The sequence below is a fragment of the Chelonia mydas genome, chromosome 7 (assembly GCF_015237465.2).
Source record: "Chelonia mydas isolate rCheMyd1 chromosome 7, rCheMyd1.pri.v2, whole genome shotgun sequence".
Lineage (NCBI taxonomy): Eukaryota > Metazoa > Chordata > Testudines > Cheloniidae > Chelonia > Chelonia mydas.
This window is the reverse complement of record NC_057853.1, coordinates 55,281,633-55,302,745: the sequence shown is the minus strand read 5'-3', so window position 1 is coordinate 55,302,745 and position 21,113 is coordinate 55,281,633. Positions and strand designations below refer to the sequence as shown.

Below are 21,113 nucleotides of genomic sequence, written 5' to 3'. Positions count from 1 at the left end.
TTGCTTGAGCATGCAGGGGTGGTAATCAGGAAGGTCAAAGCACAATTGGAGTTGCAGCTAGCAAGGGATGTGAAGAGTAACAAGAAGGGTTTCTACAGGTATGTTGCAACAAGAAGGTGGTCAGGGAAAGTGTGGGACCCTTACTGAATGGAGGACACAACCTAGTGACAGAGGATGTGGAAAAAGCTGAAGTACTCAATGCTTTTTTTTGCCTTGGTCTTCACAGACAAGGTCAGCTCCCAGACTACTGCAGGGGGCAGCACAGTATGGGGAGGTGAGCAGCCCTCAGTGGTGAAAGAACAGGTTAAGGATGATTTAGAAAAGCTGACATGCATGAGCCCATGGGGCTGGATCTAATGCATCCGAGGGTGCTGAGGGAGTTGGCTGATGAGATTTCAGAACCATTGGCCATTATCTTTGAAAACTCATGGTGATTGGGGGAGATCCCAGAAGACTGGAGAAAGGCATATATAGTACCCATCTTTAAAAAAGGGAAGAAGGAGAATCCTGGGAACTACAGTCCGGTCAGCCTCACCTCAGTCTCTGAAAAAATTATGAAGCAGGAAAGTGTGGGCCGCTTACTGAATGAGGGAGGCAACCTAGTGACAGAGGATGTGGAAAAAGCTAACGTACTTAATGCTTTTTTTGCCTCTGTCTTCACGAACAAGGTCAGCTCCCAGACTATTGCACTGGGCAGCACAGCATGGGGAGGAGGAGACCAGCCCTCTGTGGAGAAAATAGTGGTTTGGGACTATTTAGAAAAGCTGGAAGAGCACAAGTCCATGGGGCTCGATGCGCTGCATCCGAGAGTGCTAAAGGAGTTGGCGGATGTGATTGCAGAGCCATTGGCCATTATCTTTGAAAACTCATAGCGATTGGGGGAGGTCCCGGATGACTGGAAAAAGGCTAATGTAGTGCCCATCTTTAAAAAAGGGAAGGAGGAGGATCTGGGGAACTACAGGCCACTCAGCCTCACCTCAGTCCCTGGAAAAGTCATGGAGTAGGTCCTCAAGGAATCAATTCTGAAGCACTTAGAGGAGAGGAAAATGGTCAGGAACAGTCAGCATGGATTCACCAAGGGCAAGTCATGCCTGACTAATCTAATTGCCTTCTATGACGAGATAACTGGCTCTGTGGATGAGGGGAAAGCATTGGACATGTTATTCCTTGACTTTAGCAAAGCTTTTGACATGGTCTCCCACGGTATTCTTGCCAACAAGTTAAGAAGTATGGGCTGGATGAATGGACTATAAGGTGCACAGAAAGCTGGCTAGATTGTTGGGCTCAATGGGTAGTGATCAATGGCTCCATGTCTAGTTGGCAGTCGGTATCAAGTGGAGTGCCCCAAGGGTCGATCCTGGGGCCGATTTTGTTCAATATCTTCATTAATGATCTGGAGGATGGCGTGGATTGCACCCTCGGCAAGTTTGCAGATGACACTAAACTGGGAGGAGAGGTAGATACGCTGGAGCGTAGGGATAGGATACAGAAGGACCTAGACAAATTAGAGGATTGGGCCAAAAGAAATCTGATGAGGTTCAACAAGGACAAGTGCAGAGTCCTGCACTTAGGACGGAAGAAGCCCATACACCGTTACAGGCTGGGGACCAACTGGTTAAGCGGCAGTTCTGCAGAAAAGGACCAGGGGATTACAGTGGACGAGAAGCTGGATATGAGTCAGCAGTGTGCCCTTGTTACCAAGAAGGCTAATGGCATATTGGGCTGCATTAGTAGGAGCACTGCCAGCAGATCAAGAGAAGTGATTATTCCCCTCTATTTGGCACTGGTGAAGCTACATCTGGAGTATTGTGCCCAGTTTAGGGCCCCCACTACAGAAAAGATGTGGAAAAATTGGAGAGAGTCCAACGGAGGGCAACAAAAATGATTAGGAGGCTGGGGCACATGATTTACAAGGAGAGGCTGAGGGAACTGGGATTATTTAGTCTGCAGAAGAGAAGAGTGAGGCGGGATTTGATAGCAGCCTTCCACTACCTGAAGGGGGGTTCCAAAGGGGATGGAGCTCGTCTGTTCTCAGTGGTGGCAGATGATAGAAAAAGAAGCAATGGTCTCAAGTTGCAGTGTGGGAGGTCTAGGTTGGATATTAGGAAAAACTATTTCACTAGGAGGGTGGTGAAGCACTGGATTAGGTTACCTAGGGAAGTGGTGGAATCTCCATCCTTAGAGGTTTTTAAGGCCCAGCTTGACAAAGCCCTGGCTGGGATGATTTAGTTGGGGTTGGTCCTGCTTTGAGCAGGGGATTGGACTAGATGACCTCCTGAGGTCTCTTCCAACCCTAAACTTCTATGATTCTATGACAGAACCGTCCCTACGCTGAAGAGTGATGTGGTACAATAAAATGACAAGCATCAGACAGACAAGTGACCATAAAAGGAGTGAGCTGTGGGCTGCAGAAATCAGGAGAATGCTTGGAGCTCGACCATGGGCCACGCATGACCCCCAGCCCTAGGGAGAGGATATCAGCGTTTCTCAAATGCAGCCACCAGGGGCTTTTCCTGCAGCCACAGCCTTCTGGGCAGTGAGTGGAAGGGGAGGTGCAAAGCAGTGCCTTTCCCGCAAGGCCACCAGAAGGGGTTGGGCCCTCCCCGCATCTGGAGCCAGAAACACCGGAGGAGCAGGCAGCCAGTGAGTTCCCCATTTCCTGGGGGTGGTGAGGCTTGGGCTTTGGGCTTCAGGCCTGGGGCGGCCGGCTCCGGTCATGGGACTTTGGGCTCCGGCCCTGGATCCCAGCCACACGGCAGCGGGTGCTGGCTCTGGGCTCATGCCCCCCACCCCATCGTCCCTGGGCCCTGCAGCCTCCTCCAGCCCCAAGCTTCGGCTGTGCAGTGGTGGGCTCCAGCCCTGGACTCACTGCCCACCCATTGCCCCAGGCCTCCACTCCCTCTCCAGCCCCCATCCACTCCCCCATCACCTCTGGCCCCCACTGTCTCCCTACTCATTTCCCCATCCAAGACTTAATTTGTCCCCTGGCTTGGCAGGGCTGAGTAAGTCTGCTGTGAAAATTGATATTTGTACAGTTGTTAATATCACTTTTCACAACCTCTGCTATGAAAAGTGATATTAACAAATATACAAATATTACTTTTCACAGCAGCAGACTTACTACCTAGCAAGTTTTTTTTAAAAAGGCAACCAAAAACAAAAGACAAGAATGTGCAAAGCACCTTATTTGTGTTTCTATTCTGTTTAGGTCCAGTAAAGAACAGTAAAGAACAGAGAACTGTACATTATTTTTATTATTGAGTCGACAAAAAAAAACCTCCATAAATAAATTATAATGATTTGGCCGTGGATATGTGCATATTTATTTGTTTTTCCCCAAAGTTAATTAAGTATTTTAAGGAAAATTGTCATAGCAGCCACCAGCCACCAAAAAATTTATTGTGAGAACCCCTGGGCTAGATACTACAGTCTCCATGGATTTTCTTCAAGGGTTACAGCTCCATTTCTCACTCAAGGAGCATCTTTCCTATTTGCAGGGTCACCCCAGTGCTCTAAATGTAAGGCCCTCTAGGGGAGGCAGGCTCAGGCACTTTTCTTGGCTTGGCATTCTCAGACCAGCAGGACCTCGAGACGCCGCCACAGGAGAGGAAGAAGAACCATCTTCCCCTACTGTAGGGAGAGGGCAAACAGCACTTTGCATTGCCCTCTAGCAACCTCTGGCTAGTGAATGGTCGTTGCTGGAGAGCAGCGTCCAACAGTTTCTCTGGCAGGAGGGTCAGTGCAACCTAGAATCAAAAACAGGCTTGTTCGCTAGCCATTGGATGATTTTGAAGGAGTCATGGACACAGTGTGCTCAGTCACTCTGACCCCATTTGTCACTCATGGCGGCAGCTGAGCACACACCGATCAATGCATCTGTTTGAGTTTCCTGGTTGCAATGTTTATGGCAATTGGCCAGGGGTTTGTTCGTCACACATACTGACACGGTTAGGCCCATCTGCCCCGGGGTGTTAGAAGGGATCACTCACTTGAGGAAGGGAGGATAGGAGATAATCCAGCACTGTGGATGTGCATCAAACTGTTTTCTGTAACTCTCCTCCCAGTGGCAAAGAGTAGGTAGAGTTTCTGGTTAGCTGCTCCATTAGTCTCAGGTTTAAAGAGTTGGTTTTGGATAGTCCTAGACATCCTAAATTAAAGATGGTTATTAAGAGCACTCCAAATGAAGGGCTCTATTTTCTATACAATAGAGAGAACACAAGTCCCTTACGTTGTATGCCTTTGCCTTGACCCAGATATCCACCGGGTGTAGAGAAAGGGATAGCCTCTACGACCCATTCATTCCTCAGCCTTCTCAACTAAGCCTGCCAACAGGGTACCGGTTAGGTGGGTGAGCTGGGGTGGACTTTCTACCAGGAAGTGGAGTGAAGCATGAAACTCAAGTTTGGCCATTACCAGCCTCTGCATGATTGCAAGTGGTGACCAGTGCCAATGAAAGAGCAGGAACTGCCGATGCCAGCTGGTGGTCAGTTGAAGCACTGAAGTCTAAGGGTTGAGAGCTTCACTATAACAAATGTTTATGGATAAAACCTGGACTAGATACCTTCTTTGCGTTTTGTCAAATCTGCTGTGAAAGTGTTCTTAAAAAGAACATGTGCTGGGTCATCATCTAGGACTGCTAGAAAATGAAATATACGGCAGAATGTGGGTAAAACAGAGCAGGAGACATACAATTCTCCCCGAAGTTGTTCAGTCACAAATTTAATTAACACTTTTTTTTTAAACGAATGTCATCAGCATGGAAGCATGTCCTCTGGAATGGTGGCAAAGCATGATGGGGCATATGAATGTTTAGCATATCTGGCATGTAAATACCTTGCAACGCTGGCTACAGAAGTCAGGTGATACTGTAAATAAGAAGCAGGCAGCATTATCTCCTGTAAATGTAAACAGACTTGTTTGTCTTGACGATTGGCTGAACAAGAAGTAGGACTGAGTGGACTTGTAGACTCTAAAGTTTTACATTGTTTTATTTTTGAATGCGGTTATTTTTTGTACATAATTCTACATTTGCGAATATTGTAATCAAAAATAATAATATAAAGTGAGCACTGTACACTTTGTATTCTGTGTTGTAATAGGTTTCAGAGTAACAGCCGTGTTAGTCTGTATTCGTAAAAAGAAAAGGAGTACTTGTGGCACCTTAGAGACTAACCAGTTTATTTGAGCATGAGCTTTCGTGAGCTACAGCTCACTTCATCGGATGCATAGCATATCGTGGAAACTGCAGAAGACATTATATACACACAGAGACCATGAAACAAAACTTCCTCCCACCTCACTCCCCCGCTGGCAACAGCTTATCTAAAGTGATCCTCAAGTAGAGCCATTTCCAGCACAAATCCAGGTTTTCTCACCCTTCCCCCCCCCCCCCCCCCCACACACATACAAACTCACTCTCCTGCTGGCAACAGCCCATCCCCCTTTGAAACCCCTCTTTATAATGCGCATGATAATCAAGGTGGGTCACCTCCAGCACTAATCCAGGTTTTCTCACCCCCCCCCAACACCCCCCCCCACACCCCCCCCTTTTCCAAAAACCACACACACAAACTCATTCTCCTGCTGGCAACAGCTCATCTTACAATGTGCACAGCAATGTATGTGTGGGGGGGGGGGGGGGAAGGGTGAGAAAACCTGGATTTGTGCTGGAAATGGCTCTACTTGAGGATCACTTTAGATAAGCTGTTGCCAGCGGGGGAGTGAGGTGGGAGGAAGTTTTGTTTCATGGTCTCTGTGTGTATATAATGTCTTCTGCAGTTTCCACGATATGCTATGCATCCGATGAAGTGAGCTGTAGCTCACGAAAGCTCATGCTCAAATAAACTGGTTAGTCTCTAAGGTGCCACAAGTACTCCTTTTCTTTTTGTGTTGTAATAGAAATCAATATATTTGAAAATGTAGAAAAACTTCCAAAAATATTTAATAAATTTCGGTTGGTATTCTATTGCTTAACAGTGCGATTAATAGCGATTAATTTTTTTTTAGTTAATCGCGTGAGTTAACTGGGATTAATCAACAGCCCTAATAAAAATATAAGCACTTTGAAACTTTGCCAATGTGCTGAATAGAAACCAATCCATTTGAATAAGCAGGAGCAGTTGCTCTGAAATTTCATTCATAGTTTCACCCGCCCGGCAAAAAAGAACCAGGAAGGCCACGCACTTCCTCACTGTCCTTCCTGCACGTGACATGGTTTATGTGGTTTCTGCTACTTTATTTCCCACCCACAGCTAAATTGAGCCATTTATAGCACATCAGCCTGTTTCCTGTAATTTAAGTCTGATGAGGCCTTTAGCTCATGGGAAACTTGTAAACTAGTCCACTCTCCAGGTTTGTGATCATAAGGAGGTAAGCGAACCCAGTACTGAGAGAAACTCTGGTGTAAAACAGATGATCAGTGCTATTTCATAGCCTGCTAGGGTTAAAAGTTTAATAGCTTGTTTTCCCACAGCTTTCAAATGGCACAACTTTATTTCTGGCCCTGGTGGTCCAATGTGTGATTCCTTAAAGGCTTTCACTAGTCCCTTAAATGATCAGTGATTCCTGCTGTGGTCCACGACTGCCCACAGCACGTCCAAGACCTTGGAACAGTTTAACTTTCAGTTCATTCACTAGCTTTCTGAACCACGTTCAAGTTCTTCACCTTCAAGTTTCTGCAAAACTCTTGCCCAATCTGCATCTCTGCTCATTTCCTCCTGCTCACCAGCTCCTCTCCAGCCTTCCTCCTAGCTTCCTCGTCCTATTTCTCCCACTCCTTTTGTCCGTGCAAGACTTCCTTGGAAACACCCAGCAGCCACCCTCACCTGCATTCTCTTGGAAGAGTACTTTGTATGGCGTCTCAGCACTGATCCCCCCAGACACCTGCACTACATCTCAGTTCCACTCTTCCTCCATGTCTGAAGTGTATTGTTGGAGAACTTTAATTCATTTTCAAGCAACTTTGGGCAGAGTCCCCATTCCAAGCAAGAAGCCACTAACCCCCTAGCTGCAGTTGACTTTCCCAGGTTTTGACCTCTGAGCTTTCACTCGGCTTACAGAAAGTTTTGTGAAATGAGCTAATCAGTAGGTGTTGTGGGGATCAGAGCTCTGAAAGTAACTGGAACGCTCCATATCTCCTTTAGTTAATGTTTGTCAGTACTCAGGAGCCATACCATTCTAACTAAGCATATCACCTTGCTCCCACCGGCCTCTGCAAGCATGCATCATTAGTCACAATGCAGTGTTGTTGTAGCCATGTTGGTCCCAGGATATTAGACAGACAAGGTGGGTGATGTAATATTTGTATTGGACCAACTGCTGTTGGAGAGAGAGACAAGCTTCTGAGTTTACACAGACCAGAAGAAGAGCTCTGTGTAAGCTCAAAAGCTTCTCTCTCTTCAACACGAGCAGTGCACAGTTTATCATCAGTAAGGCAAAACAAGAACTTCTCCTTTTCTGACTTTCTACAAAACTAGCAGAGCAGTTAAAGTAGCTTGCGGCCTGTGAGGATAGGGGCAGTGGTCTGCAGCACTGTCCAAACGGAATCACATTCTGATAGCTGCACTTGAAGCAATACTGCAATCCCCAAAACACAACGTGACCATGCTGACAGCCCTTCTTACCCTAGCGCAATGTTTCTCAACAACCGGTCCATGGACCGGTGCCGGTCCCTGAAATCTCCCTGACGCAGGTTAGGAAGGCAGCAAGCCGGTCCCTGGTATCAAAAAGTTTGAGAGAAACTGCCCTAGAGCCGACAGATAGTTTGCTGCCAGTTACTTGTCATTGTGAGGCTCATTATTATATGTGCCAGTCAATCCCTCACGAATTCTCAGTTAACAGACAGTTCAAGCGTTCCCTAATTACTCTGCCACGGTTTTAGTTTTTTGTTTTATGCAGGTGCTGCCATTGCAGTGCTGTGAGCATGTGCAGGAGGTGTGCAGATATGTGTCAGAGACATGAGTACATTTCTAGTGCGCCCATAACTATAGCAATAGCACCTACAGGCCTCAACCAACATCAGAGCCTGTTCTTCTAGAGCAAACCGTGGCTCCCTGCCCTGAAAAGCTTTCAATCTGAATAGAAGACAGGGTAGAGAAGGAGGCAAAACAGCAGTAATACATTGTAGGCCATGGCACAGAATGGTTAAGTGACCTACTCAGGATCATACAGGAAGCATGTTGCAGAGCCTGGAGTCGAACCCAGCTCTCCTAAGGCCCAGCCAATGCCTTAACCACAAGGCCACCCTTTCTGATAGGTAGAGTGGCATCTAGCACTAGGGGGCATGGACTGTGTATCTACACCATGTTTCGCTAGAGAAGATGTCAGTTCTCAAAATGAACGGAACTGACTTCACCTAAACCTCACGGCGGGTTCTATTGTGACACGGTAGAATCAACTGAAAGGCAGTTCTTCACCATTTCACCCAAAGAGGAACTATGTATTATTGTACACCTGGGGATCTCTTCCCTTTTTAAATAAACATAAGAGCAGCTGGTCCCTTGGTAATTCACAGACTTCACATGAGATAAACATTTCTTGCTCTGAAACAAGCACACCGTGGACAGATTTACAACTCGTACTATCAGGCTGACAGGAACCCTGTCTTGAGTCCTTTAGAACTGTGTCCCGGCCCACCGTGCGCTCCAAACAGCCTCAAATTCCATCACACAAGTTAGACCTCAGTGGAGTAGGGTTTCTGTAACTTTAATGTTAAAATGAGCCCAGCTTAACAGATACGATACTGCTTGGAGAAAACTAGGAAAGACTCCCTGGTGAGAGCTGTATAAATAAAATACTTGATAGTTAAAACTATCTTTTCTTCTGCCAAAATATTTAGCAAAGGTAGAATGAAGCCCATTGGTGGTATATGCATTTGAGTTCAAGTAAGGCAACCGAAGAAAGGATGGACCATTTTGATTATGTAAAAAAGTCAGTTAAAACATGATCTGCCCTAAAAATCATCATTAAATTGTACTAAAGGCTGCAGGCAAGTAACAGTGATTTCAGTATGTCTGCCTGGCGTATTGAAAGGCAATCTATGGAGCAAGAATTAAGATTGCACTTGAAAAAGCCAGACTCCTAGTATTTTACCAACAAGAAATGTACTTGTATAGCAGTTGCTACTTTATGGTCATACACCTCACAAAGCGTTGTACAAGTTCCCCATTAGATAGTGCAGAACACAGAAAGGAATCATTTACCTCATCATAGAGGCTGGTTCTGAAAGGTGTCAAGGGCATTTGGCATTTCCCAGCAGGTTCTCGGTACCTCGCAGGATCATCCCCGATTCCCCGTCCCAGCCAGGTATCCAACTAATTAGATAGAGCTAGCATGTCTCCACATGTGTCCTGTGTGTGCCCAGATGATTACACTAGAGCGCTTGCATGGAGAGTGAGAGTTAGGGTAGTGAGATCCCCGCATTGTATGAGACAAGGCCATTGGCACACAGTTTCAGTACTCTGCATGCCACAAAGTGGCAAGTTGGTGTCTCCGGGACACAGTTCCAGTGGGTGGGTCCCTTCTTTGGAGAACCGTAACCTGGATGGTTTCCAGCAAACGGGGGTGTTTAAAACCTTCTCCACAAAGTTAAAATCCGTAGTTTGCACTTGATTTGCACTTGATTAACCTTAATTCCACCTTGATTGCTAGTGAGCATTCCCTTGGGTTTTTATCGCTGCCATAATGTGAGACCAAAGAGTGCGGAAGAGGCTGTGGGTTTCCCTCTTCCTCAGGGCTGCAGGAGGGCAGCCTCACTAGGGCACACTTCCTAAGTTCCTGGTGATGGGAGCCTGTCTCCCAATGACCTTGGGAGGCACATGGGAGTAAGGCTCCACTGGAATAAGCAGATCTGCCCCAATCCACTCAGCACATCTGCGTCTCCCCATCCCCACATCCCTCTTTGCACCCACAGCCTGCACCTCCCCTTAGCATCCTCACCCCAAGCCTACGGTCCTTATGCCCCACTCCCAAGACTTAATGCGTGGGTACTGTCCAAAGTGAGACAGCTCCAGGGTGCGAGGAGGAAAAGGCAGATGCCTCAGAGGAGGATTTTGGCCTCCTGTTCTCCCTTTGGGTGTCTCCATATACATGCAAAAGGAAAAGGAGTACTTGTGGCCCCTTAGAAACTAACCAATTTATTTGAGCATAAGCTTTCGTGAGCTACAGCTCACTTCATCGGATGCATTCAGTGGTTCCACTGAATGCATCCGATGAAGTGAGCTGTAGCTCACGAAAGCTTATGCTCAAATAAATTGGTTAGTTTCTAAGGGGCCACAAGTACTCCTTTTCCTTTTGCGAATACAGACTAACACGGCTGCTACTCCGAAATCCATATATATGCTGTATGTGCCAAAAGGATTAAGAAAGAGCGCTTGCCTGGTCCTGCTTTGAGCGGGGGTTGGACTAGATGACCTCCTGAGGTCTCTTCCAACCCTAATCTTCTATGATTCTATGATTTGACAGGAGGGAGTCCCACTGCTAAGAATCACAGGTTTGTCTACTACAGAAGCCACCTCTTCCCCCATCGCCTTGCCACTCCCTCAAAATGATGGGAGCCAGAGGGTCTGGGGGAAGAATGAGGAGAACCGGGCACTTGGAAGGAAGAAGAGATAAGTAGGAGTAGCTCCTTCCCCTTTCCTGTTTGCTTCTGCACATCTGCAGGACAGGACAAACCACAGCAAGTCTTTGGAGAGCTATTGGTCCCCTTCACAGGCCTTGTAATTAATATTGTCCCTTCCACTCTCCCATTCCCCGTAAACATTCCTCCCCATCAGTCAGGTTGCACCTTGAGATGGATCAATGCATAACAGAATCTAGAGGCTCCTGCCTACCCCCATTCAAAGGTCATTGGTCTCCAGCTCTGACATGCTAATGTAAGACTGCTGGAGCTAACGATCTGTACCGACAGTCCAAAACCCATGGAGATAGTGACTTTGGAAATCAATTTAATCAGCTAAATATTGGTGCTGTACTCAGCCAGGGGAAGGCGCTACACTAAATTCTGTCTGCTGCTTTTCCTTGCTGCAGAATGGCAAAACAATTGGTAATGTCTCTAATTTCAGGGTGCAATAATTTTGCTGCCTTTGACCCCATTCACATCGAGTTTAGAAGAACAATTTAAACCTTGGCCATATATCTAGCCTATCAATTTTGAATCCAAAATGATTTTTGTGAATTTCAACAGAGGGTCCGCACTCGGAGGTTGTACTGCTTGAATTATAACTTTAACCACTATAATCAAAGAGACAGAACTTTTTAGTGTAGATAAGCCCTACAATCCTATGATGTGCCAATGACCCTCAACAGCCATGGAGATTACTGGTGCTTAGCGCCTTGTAACACTGGGCCTGAGTTGGCCACCATGTGGCACTGTCCTTGACTTTAGGTCATAGACTGACCACAGAAGCCCACAACAGTTACTATGATTTGGGTCCATAAAAACTTGTTCATGGCTCTCTCCTATCAAGATCCCCAGAGTTCGGGGTAGTTTAGACCTAGTCAGAACTTTGTGGCTCAGGCCTCTCTAGTTTAGAGTCCATTACCACTTCTGCACTTAAAGAATCTCTAGCTCTTGTGAACTGAAAGGGGAGTTGGTCATTTCAGACTGCTCGGCTCAATATAGTGCCAGAGGCATCAAGGTGCAATTTTGAACTGCTATGACTATGCTAAATACACCTGCAGTGGATTTGTAGCCAGTGCTGGCGTCTTCTCTATTGCCCAGCTTTTCCAATGCTGCTGCACCTATGATTTCAAGGAGAGTACTGAACAATATACTGTAGAGCAGGGGTGCCTAATCTACAGCCCGCAGGCCACACACGGAGTATTTCACAAGGCCCCTGGCCTGCTTCAACACAATATACTAACGGCCGATTCATTAACTTTTTGTTGGCATGTTTACATCATTTTAGTTTACACAAGGGTGTAAACAGACAATACTGTACACAGAAACAACCTATCTAAACACATACGAAACAAGCTGAACTTAAAATATAAATCGATACAGGTGACTTTAAATCTTATTAAAATATATAGACTCTGTTTGGCCCACACAAGATGGTGCTTAGGGTGATGTGGCCCTCCCCTCCTGTAGGGGACAATCATACACCGGCTCCTGTAGGAGGGACAAGGTAACCTAACGGAACAGCCTTCAATTTGTTATGCGCCTGGGTCAGTCTCACTGCAGTGCAGAATGGACAGAGCTCTGAAGACATGCTAGCTTCCCAAACATTCGGCAGCACATCCCATGATACAGGCAACCCTCAAATATCAAGAGCTAAGATGCCAGCCAAATTCCAAAATGCTTTGCAGATTGTTGGGTGTCCCTCATGACACGGAGCTGGTGGGTGGAGCGGAGGAAAAGGGGACCAGTGAGCTCCCAAACCTATAGAGGATTATAGGCCAGGCTTTATTTTTATATTTCAGAAGAATGTGTGGCCAGCTCCAAAGAGGGATCAGTAATAACATGCACCCTTCCCCCAACCAGGGGATTGGACTAGATGACCTCCTGAGGTCCCTTCCAACCCTGATATTCTATGATTCTATGAACCAAAGAAACATGAATCCCAGCCTGCCACCTTACCTTCTGAAATAGCCTTCTTGACCGTTGCAATGTAGGCATCTGGCTCATCATCATAGGTGAGCTCTTTCCACTGGGCCCAGTCCCTGAAAAACCCGGAATAGTCGTCACAATCCGCCACTCCGCAGAACAGCTTGACCACTTTGTGCGGCGGTCTCAATGCTTCCTGCAGGCTTGAAAGGACGTCAGGGAGGTAAAAGTTCTGCACCAGCTCGGCAGACAGCAACACAATGATGCATTGGCTACTGCTGAATCGGTCGAACTCCTCAGAGGGAACAGCAGCCCCGTACTCCACTTCGTAGCTCAGAACCCGCTGCTTTCGGACATGCCGGCATGACAGGAAGAGGTTTTGAAGGTACTGACACCATTCACTGGCATCCCTGGCATATACAATCAGCACGTTGCATCCCCCAGCGCCCCCTGTGCAGATGAAAGGTGAAAGCAGAGAGAAGTTTTAAGCTCTGCAGCCAAAATCTTACCTCAGTTTTGGAGCAGAGAAGCAAATTCTCGTGTCTTCTAATTTGTGAAACAAGCAGAACCTGATGGGACATTAGGAGAGCAGATGCAGAGAGAATGAACAAGTGGCATTTGCATTCACAGAGCAGCTGTAAGGATAGCTAAACTTGTACTTGCATTTCCTGTTCTAAAATCTGAGTAGTAGCTCTTCCATTCTCTCAAGTCACCCTTGCAGGGGAGAGGGGGATTTCCGGTCCTGTTTTGAGTGAGACAAGTCACGGGTGGAAATTTTCAGATTGGGGGAGGAGGGGTTAAAGAGTCTAATGGGGAAAAAAAAGTCCCCCTTAGGGTGAAAACTGAATTCAAATTGATGACAGGGATTTTGCAAATTTGTAAGTGTGCCCTAGAAGTTAAATGCTCAGGAGAAGAAGTCAGCGCTAAATAAAGCACATCTAGAAAAAGAAAGATCTTTATTCAGACAAGGTGTCTCAAGACTTACGGGAAGCTACCAGGGTCTTCATGGGGGCCAGGCATTTGCTCACTTCTTAGCACCATGCAGACGCCTGGGCGGCATGTGCATGTGTGTGTAGCTGAAATGAGTCAGCTCCGTCCCCCAGAGCCTGCAGTATGGAGCCACAACAGCAACCCCATAGTTCAGGCTTCAGATCCTCTCCTCTGCAAGCCCAGGTTTGACCTCCTCTCCTTTAACTTCCACAAAGGAAGCTTTTTGCCTGAAGTTTGGCAGATTAAGTCCCTGTGCGTGGAGAGAAGGAATCGACATAGCAAACACTAAAACTCAGCCTTCTGGCAGCTCCAAAGCATCTGTCAGTATTACAGCGAGAGCCTCCTATTTCAGGAGAGCCCATGCCTCTCCACTATTTGTTTCATATGCGTGCTCTAGAATATAAGCACTCCTGATTGTGAGGAAAACCTTGAAGGGTGAGCCAAAGTGAACCGATGCAGTGTTATATCCCCATGTCCAAAGAGATCCTTAAAGTATGAACTTCCCCATTCACCAAAATGGGGCACTGACTCTAAAACCTGAAGATTACAGTTCAGTTTTCATTGTTAGTTTCAGAGCTGTTCATTTTAGCTGGATGTTTCTCCTAATCGGCCTTTCCTATGCTCCCAACCTGCCTCTCAATGTGTCCAAACCCCCAACGCACCCACTCCCATCAGGAAAAAGTAAAAAAGCTTTTATCAAAAACTAGGTATCAATCTCTGGTTTCGTGAAGCAAAACTTCTGGTCATCTGGGGACACTGTAAGTGGGAATTTATCACGACAGGTGACTGCGCAAGTTAAATGTCCACATTTAATTCATTAATATCAAATCAAAATTAAGCAGCCTCAGAAGGTTCCATTGTGCTGCTGAAGCCAGGAGCCTTGCAGCAGAAATTAGGTTCAGCTGGCCAAAGTATGCAGGGCCTTCATCATGGCTTGTGCGGAGGGCTGAATTAAGGCAGACAAGTGCCTCAGTCTGTGGGTCCCAGTCATGCAATGACAGACAAACCATTATTTTTCTTCTAAATTGAAGTTGATTCTAATCCTTATGGCTGAGAAATGAGGTGTGACAGAGTGACCCAAGTTTAACCAGTGCAGTGATGGTTTTCTGAGTCTGCAGACAGGCTCCAGCAGTGGCCGAAGCAGCAGCCATTAGATTCAAACAATTAATGAATCATGCCCCAGCTACAATGAAGACAGAGTTATAAATGAACTACTTGGACAGCTGCATTTCTCTGGGAAGATGCAGATCCCAAAGCATATGAGAGCTGGGGACATTCTTAGTTGATAGGATCTAACTTTGGAACAAACTCCCAGATGAGCAAAGCCGGAATCTGACTGTCTTTAGGAAACACTGCAAAACCTTCCTGTGGCTTTTAAGTTGTGCGAGCATTTTGAGGCCGCACCAGTGCAAGGACACAAGGGAACAGGGAGCCTCCTTCCTCTAGCACTTGTGCACAAGATGCAGCCATAATTTGATAGCCAGTACATTCAGGCTACTAGCTCTATTAGCACCATTCACCTCTACAGAGGGGGCATAGCTTGTGACCATTGCACTGTGGTGAGCAGCTTCGCGGGGAGGCACATTACACCTGTTGGTGAGTACATGTCAACTGTGCTCTGCACAGCCATAATTCTCCTAGCCAGCCTCCCTTTCCCCCTAACCGACCTGTGCTAGGGTAATGAATGTATGGATTCCACAAGCTCTCCACCTCTGAACCAAGGCTGCAAAACGTTAACTTGTTTAGCGTCAGTGGGATGGAGGTGTTGAACATGTAAGTGTTGGTCCACAGAGAAACAGAACCAAGGAAATCCCCTTGTGTTATAATCAATGCTTTAGCACTCTGTTTATACAGACATTCTTAAGTCAGGAGATTTGACTATTTTAAAGAAAACTAAACCTCAAGCAGTCTAGAAATAGTCAGTTAAGACGTCAGCAGCAACCATCCCTACTCTTCACTCACTTCCCCTTCTTGCCAGTGGGAAAACACAGAACTTACTACACTGGATCCAACCTGTGTCCGTTTGGCCCAGTACCTGGTTCTGAAGCATCAAGCACATAAGAACAGCCACACTGGGCCAGACCAAAGGTCCATCTAGCCCAGTATCCTGTCTTCTGACAGTGACCCAGAGGGAAGGAACGGAACAGGTAATCATCAAGTGATCCCATCCTCTGTCGCTCATTCCCAGCTTCTGGTAAACAGAGGCTAGGGACACCATCCCCGCCCATCCTGGCTAATAGCCATTGAAAAGCTCCAGCCAGTGCCACAGAAAAGTGCAAGGAATGGGAAGATATGGCATAACCTGATCATAAGGTGAGCTAACACGCCCAACATCTGTTAAAGTAAACACTCAAGGAATATAAACCCTCATGCTTCCAGGCACAAGGCAACAATTATGAGCTGTGCCTTAATAAGGAAATCCACAGTTACAGATCTAGCTCTTTTCTCCTAGTAAGCTCCTATCCTCATGTGTTGGCAGTGAGTTCCACAGGTTAGTTTGCATGATGTAAAAAGAGAGTAGACAGTACGTGGTTTTAATTCTCATTTTGAACAAATTCATTTCCCTACCTTAGATTATGATAAAATTAAAGAACTTTGAAGTCTTGTTTATGCTTCTGGTACTGTTGAATTTCTGCATTGCTCAACTGAGAGAACAAAAAGCTGTTTTCTTTTACTTTATAGAAAGACACTCTGATAGCTCCAACCCATGTTCAGCAGCACTGCAATCACTGCAGGAGCATATTCGTTTTCTAAGCTTATTTTCATTTCATGGAAAGATGTCCACTTGTCATAGGTTTTGCAAGAGCTTACATGTACAAGATATAAGCTTTGTGCCAAATTTGAGCTGACGTTACCCCCATTTAATGTCTACCCTGTAAAACACACTGCATTGCAACATCATTCCATTTTGCATGATAAGATTATAAGTATCAGGGAGTAGCCGTGTTAGTCTGTATCCACAAAAACAACAAGGAGTCCGGTGGCACCTAAGTGGTTTTTTACCCACGAAAGTTTATGCCCAAATAAATCTGTTAGTCTTTAAGGTGCCACTGGACTCCTTGTTGTTTTGATTAAGACTATAAATTAGCCTGAAAGCCCCAGCTGAGATTGGAGCCCCATTGTATTAGGCACTGTGCAGAGACAGAATAAGTCTACACTGCAAATGAAGGTGTGATTGAAATGTGGGTACACATACCCCCACTGGCTTTGATCTAGCTGGCATGGATAAGAGTGGTAGTGAGGATGCGGCAGCACGGGCAAACTGCCTATGTTTAAGCCGACCGGGGACTCTAGGTACGTATCCAGGGTCTGCACCAGGGTCTGTGCTGCCACGTCTTAATTGCTATTGTTACCCATGCTGGCTAGATCAAAGCTAGTGGGGGTATGCCGACCCCTGCTCCAATGCCACCTTCGTTTGTGGTGTAGACATAGAGTCCCTGCCTCAAGGAGCTCACAGTCTAAACAAAGGCTAGGAGAGGGAACTCCTCAAATTCACCCATGCTATAAATTGACTAATTTCAGTGGAGCTAGAGCAATGGCTGCATTTGGCCCATCATAGGTACTATGAGTCGATGAAGTGCTCTGGGATCTGTCTGGATGGAAAGCATAAATAAAACCATTATATTTTTCAGGGAATCAAATATTGGTATTTGATAGAGGATCCAATTTTCCTCTTGTTGAAAAGAGTAGCCAGTGACTTCAAGTGAAGCCATAGCATATATTATATAAAGATTACATTAATATGAATAGGTCCGAATCCTTCAGAGTGAGAGCGGTCCAAGAGCTGCGGACTACTCTCATCTCCCAGTGAGCAAATGGGAATTAAGGTGCTCAGCACTTCCCAGGCCTATTGGGTTTAAGTTATACAGGAGCTAAGCATGCATTCTCTCGTTGGACTGCGTAACAAAGCAACAACCCGTCTCAGTACTAATCGCCTCAATAATTATTAACTAACATGTTATCAGAGGTTTACTGCACCCGGAAACCAGCACTTTATTTCAAGTGTCACAAGCAAAATACGGGGAAATAGCTGAAAAAATAACCAGATAAAAACCTTGTGAGCAAGATCTCAGTGATAAGAACGTAAGATTGGCATTAGATAGTGTGTGACCCTACAGCAGTTCCGCTTGCCACCGAAAATCTCCTCTTAGAACCAGATTTTGTTTAATGAACAGAAAGTAATTTTTGGTATCTGCCTGCCTGTCCCTTGAGACCTCAGTCTGAATTATTTTTACATCACAAGGAAACATGCATCAGTGAAACGCTAAAGTTGCTTCACATCATTGAGATGGCACGTTTTTTCCCTTTTAGAGAAAGAGAGAAAAAGCACAAACACGTAATTTCCCCTGCAATAAGGGGAACTTGCACATTCAGTGCCAGCAATGAAGGCTTACACAACAAAGACCAGATCCTGCTCCCATTGGAGTCAATGACCCTAAGCCAATGGCATTAAATTTTAGCCATAGACTTCTTAACCAGAGAGATACCAGTTTTCTTCTACCACAGCCTACGATAGGTTATAGGCTACCTTGAGCTGTTTGGTGCAGAGGATCATGACAGACAAGGCAGCCACGTGGATGGGAGTAGAGTGGCATTTAATGGGCACTGAAAGCTTATCAAGACACCATGGAAGGCCCTGCCATGTGGCTGGGCACTCTGGGAGACAAAGCAAGGGGATGGATGTGTTGCCTAGGTGATTTTCTACTTTGAAGTATGCCCAGACGTTAGGAGCGTTGAGTCAGCACTATGCACCTCTCTTCTCCCCACCTCCTCCCCGGCCGTATTCAGAGTGGGAAGTAGCAGGGTGAATATTGCCTCTGCTAGCAAAAATTGCATAGCCCCATGACATCAGCCTGAGGGAAGCAGGCTGACATGGAGGAGCCCAGGGAGCTTTGTGAAGGCCTGGGCCATCTATGAGGGTTGCAAGGTAGATCTTGAGGACCCGCCATGGGTTATGGGCTGTAACCCTCCTGCCCAATTCCACAGGGGAGAACGGGGTGTGGTACTGTAAAGTGCCCCAACACACTGCACTCCCCCATGTAATGCTGTGGAGGAAACACTGCACCACGTGTACCATTCCATCTTACCCATATCAATATGAATTCACTCATTCTGTGTGATACACATTAACCCCGCTTAGGCCCAAGGGTATGTCTACACTGCAACCGGAGACAGGGTAGGCATGCTCGCGCAGCACTAGCTTTAATCTAGCTAGCACAGCTAAAATAGCAGGTCTGGCAGAACCAACTTCAGAGCAGCCTGTAGAAGTTTGCCTGGAACCCTGGATAAGTACTCACATTGCTAGCCCCTGCGGGGGTCCATGCTGCCATGTCTGCATGCAATTTTTAGCAGTGTTAGCAAGATTAAGGCTCGTACAAATCTGCCTGCCTACACTGCAGCCACCAACTTTGACTTAGCTATAGCCTAAGGGTAGGGCTTCACTCAGATTCTCTAAACTCAGTTGTAACCACAGACGCAGGCTTGTGGACTTGGTGTTTCCCAAGCCTATGCTTGAGCGTCCACACTGAATGTAAACCTGGGCTTACAATTGCTGGGCTTGGGCCTCAGAGCTGTGCTAACGTGTCCATGCTGCACTACATGGGCCTTCTGTTTCAGGGCTGTGGCTTGAGCTGCATCCATACTGCAAAATAACAGGGCTTGGACGTGAGTCTGAGCAGGACTCAGGCTCTGACCCACCCCTCTAGCAGGGTCTTTGGACCCGGGTCCTGAGTGCTGAGTGCGAGTCAGACTGATTTGTATATGGACGAAAAGGGGGCTTGGGCTCAAACCTGAGTAAAAGTCTGCGCTTAGTGTGCAGTGGGGACATGCCCAAAAAGGCCGGGGGAAAGGAGGCAGGATTACAGTGAGCTAGCTAATAACCTGCACTTATCTTGCTGTGCAAACTTTTTGGAAGTGAAGACGTAGCCTGCAAAAGAGTTACAGTTAGGTTTCTTCCCCAAGGCAATATCCAATGGGTGCTGTTCCCAACACTGCCCCACATGAATTGCACCCTTCTTTCCTTCCCTTTGGACAGCATTAACTGTGGCATGCAATGAAACTGCTTAACATAAGCATGGCTATATTGGGTCAGACCAATGGTCCATCTAGCCTCCTTCCACGTGCCAGATGCTTCAGAGAGTATGAACAGAACAAGGCAATTTCAATCCTTCCCCTGTCACCCAGTCCCAGCTTCTGGCAGGCAGAGTATTAGGGGCACCCAGAGCATGGGGTTGCATCCCTGACCATGCTGGCTAACAGCCACTGATGGACCTATTCTCTGTGAACTTATCTCATTCTTTCTTGAACCCAGTTATAGTTTTGGCCTTCACAGCATCCCAGGTGGCGAGTCCCACAGTCAATCCACAGCAATCGGGGGCAACTAGACAATAGGCAAGGGCTGAGTGCTAGCCAGTGGACCTTTTGGGCGCAGAGATGGAGTTCACTCACCCTGCATGACCCAGCCCAGGGCCTCTGACTCCAACAGCGTCGCCAGCTGGGCCCTGTGGCCAGCGGGCCAACTTTGAAGAGCACTGGTGGCCAGGGGTGGGGGAGAGCCAGGGGATGAAGCAGGCACTGGCACTAGCTTGCAAGCAGCAGATCCCTGGGGCACAGGGGCTGGCCGGAAGGCAGCAGTTGCAGCGGCCAGTCCTGGGCGCAGCCAGCTATTCTCCAGAGTCTGGGATGCCCAGCGCTCACACGAGGGTCTCACCCCCGGGGAACCTACGCAGCCATGGCCCCCCGCTTTCCCTCCCGCTAGCGGGCACGAGGCGGGCAGCCCGCGCCAGTCCCGCATGGGGCGTCCTTAGAAAGCCCGGGCAGTGGCAGGCGCTTCCCCCTGCGCAGCGAGCGCCCCCGAGCGGAGGGTAGGGGAGGCCGCGGACGCCGGGGGTCGAGAGGGGAGCGCGCCCGGGGAGGGACCCCGGCAGGAGCCCGGCATGGTCCGGGCTGGGGGCGCGGTTCCCGGCGGGGATCCGAGCCGCAGGGGTGGCCGAGCGGGGAACCTACCTGGGCTGGCCATGATCCGGGGCTTGAGCGCCTTCACATCCCCGGCAGCGGCTCCAGGCCAGGGCGCTGGGGAGCTGCGGCCGCGGGACGCTGGCTGCACCCGGCAGCCTGGTGGGAATTTCCTCCTCTGGCCACTTCCTCCGCGAGGCAGCACCGGGGGCTGCCGCCCTCCCCTCGCCGCGCCCGCCCCGCCTCGCCTCGCCTCGCCCGGCTGCAGCCGCGGCCCCCCCGGGGCAGAACGGCCTGGGCGCCGGCTCCTTCCCTGAGAGCGCGGCCGAGCGCCACGGACGGCTCCTCTGCAGCCCCCGCCAGCCCCCTAATGCTCCACCCGCAGCCAGCCACGCTCCACTCGCTGCTTCAGTGCCCCGCTCCCAGCCCCGTCTGGCCCCCTGCAGGCAGCGCCGCCGCTCCTGCCGGCCTCCCTCCGCAGCACGGAGCCTCAAACTGCCCCTGGCGAACCAACAGACCGTCACCAAGGCCCGGGCCTTTCCCCGCCCTGGCACTACCCTGGCATCGCAGCCGGCCTGGGCCCCAGGGCTCCCTTCCTGACTTCCCCGAGGAGGGCAGATCCCAG

General features: G+C 48.0%; 1 protein-coding gene across 6 annotated transcripts in view; it reads right to left on the bottom strand.

Moving 5' to 3' along the window:
* PIK3AP1 (phosphoinositide-3-kinase adaptor protein 1) overlaps positions 1–20,859 on the bottom strand; it is an 85,483-nt gene extending 64,624 nt beyond the window's left edge. The window contains exons 1-2 of one of the 6 annotated variants that reach the window (XM_037904555.2): positions 20,540–20,859; positions 12,578–12,994 (exon numbers count right to left, since the gene is read on the bottom strand). In XM_037904555.2, coding sequence (XP_037760483.1) covers positions 12,578–12,994; positions 20,540–20,552 — 430 coding nt within the window. In that variant the 5' untranslated portion in view covers positions 20,553–20,859. Of the gene's footprint in view, positions 1–12,577; positions 12,995–13,053; positions 13,154–20,539 lie in introns of those variants that run through there. The other 5 variants (XM_037904557.2, XM_037904554.2, XM_037904558.2 and 2 more) reach the window with 5 other exon arrangements.
* Positions 20,860–21,113: the final 254 nt, after the last annotated feature.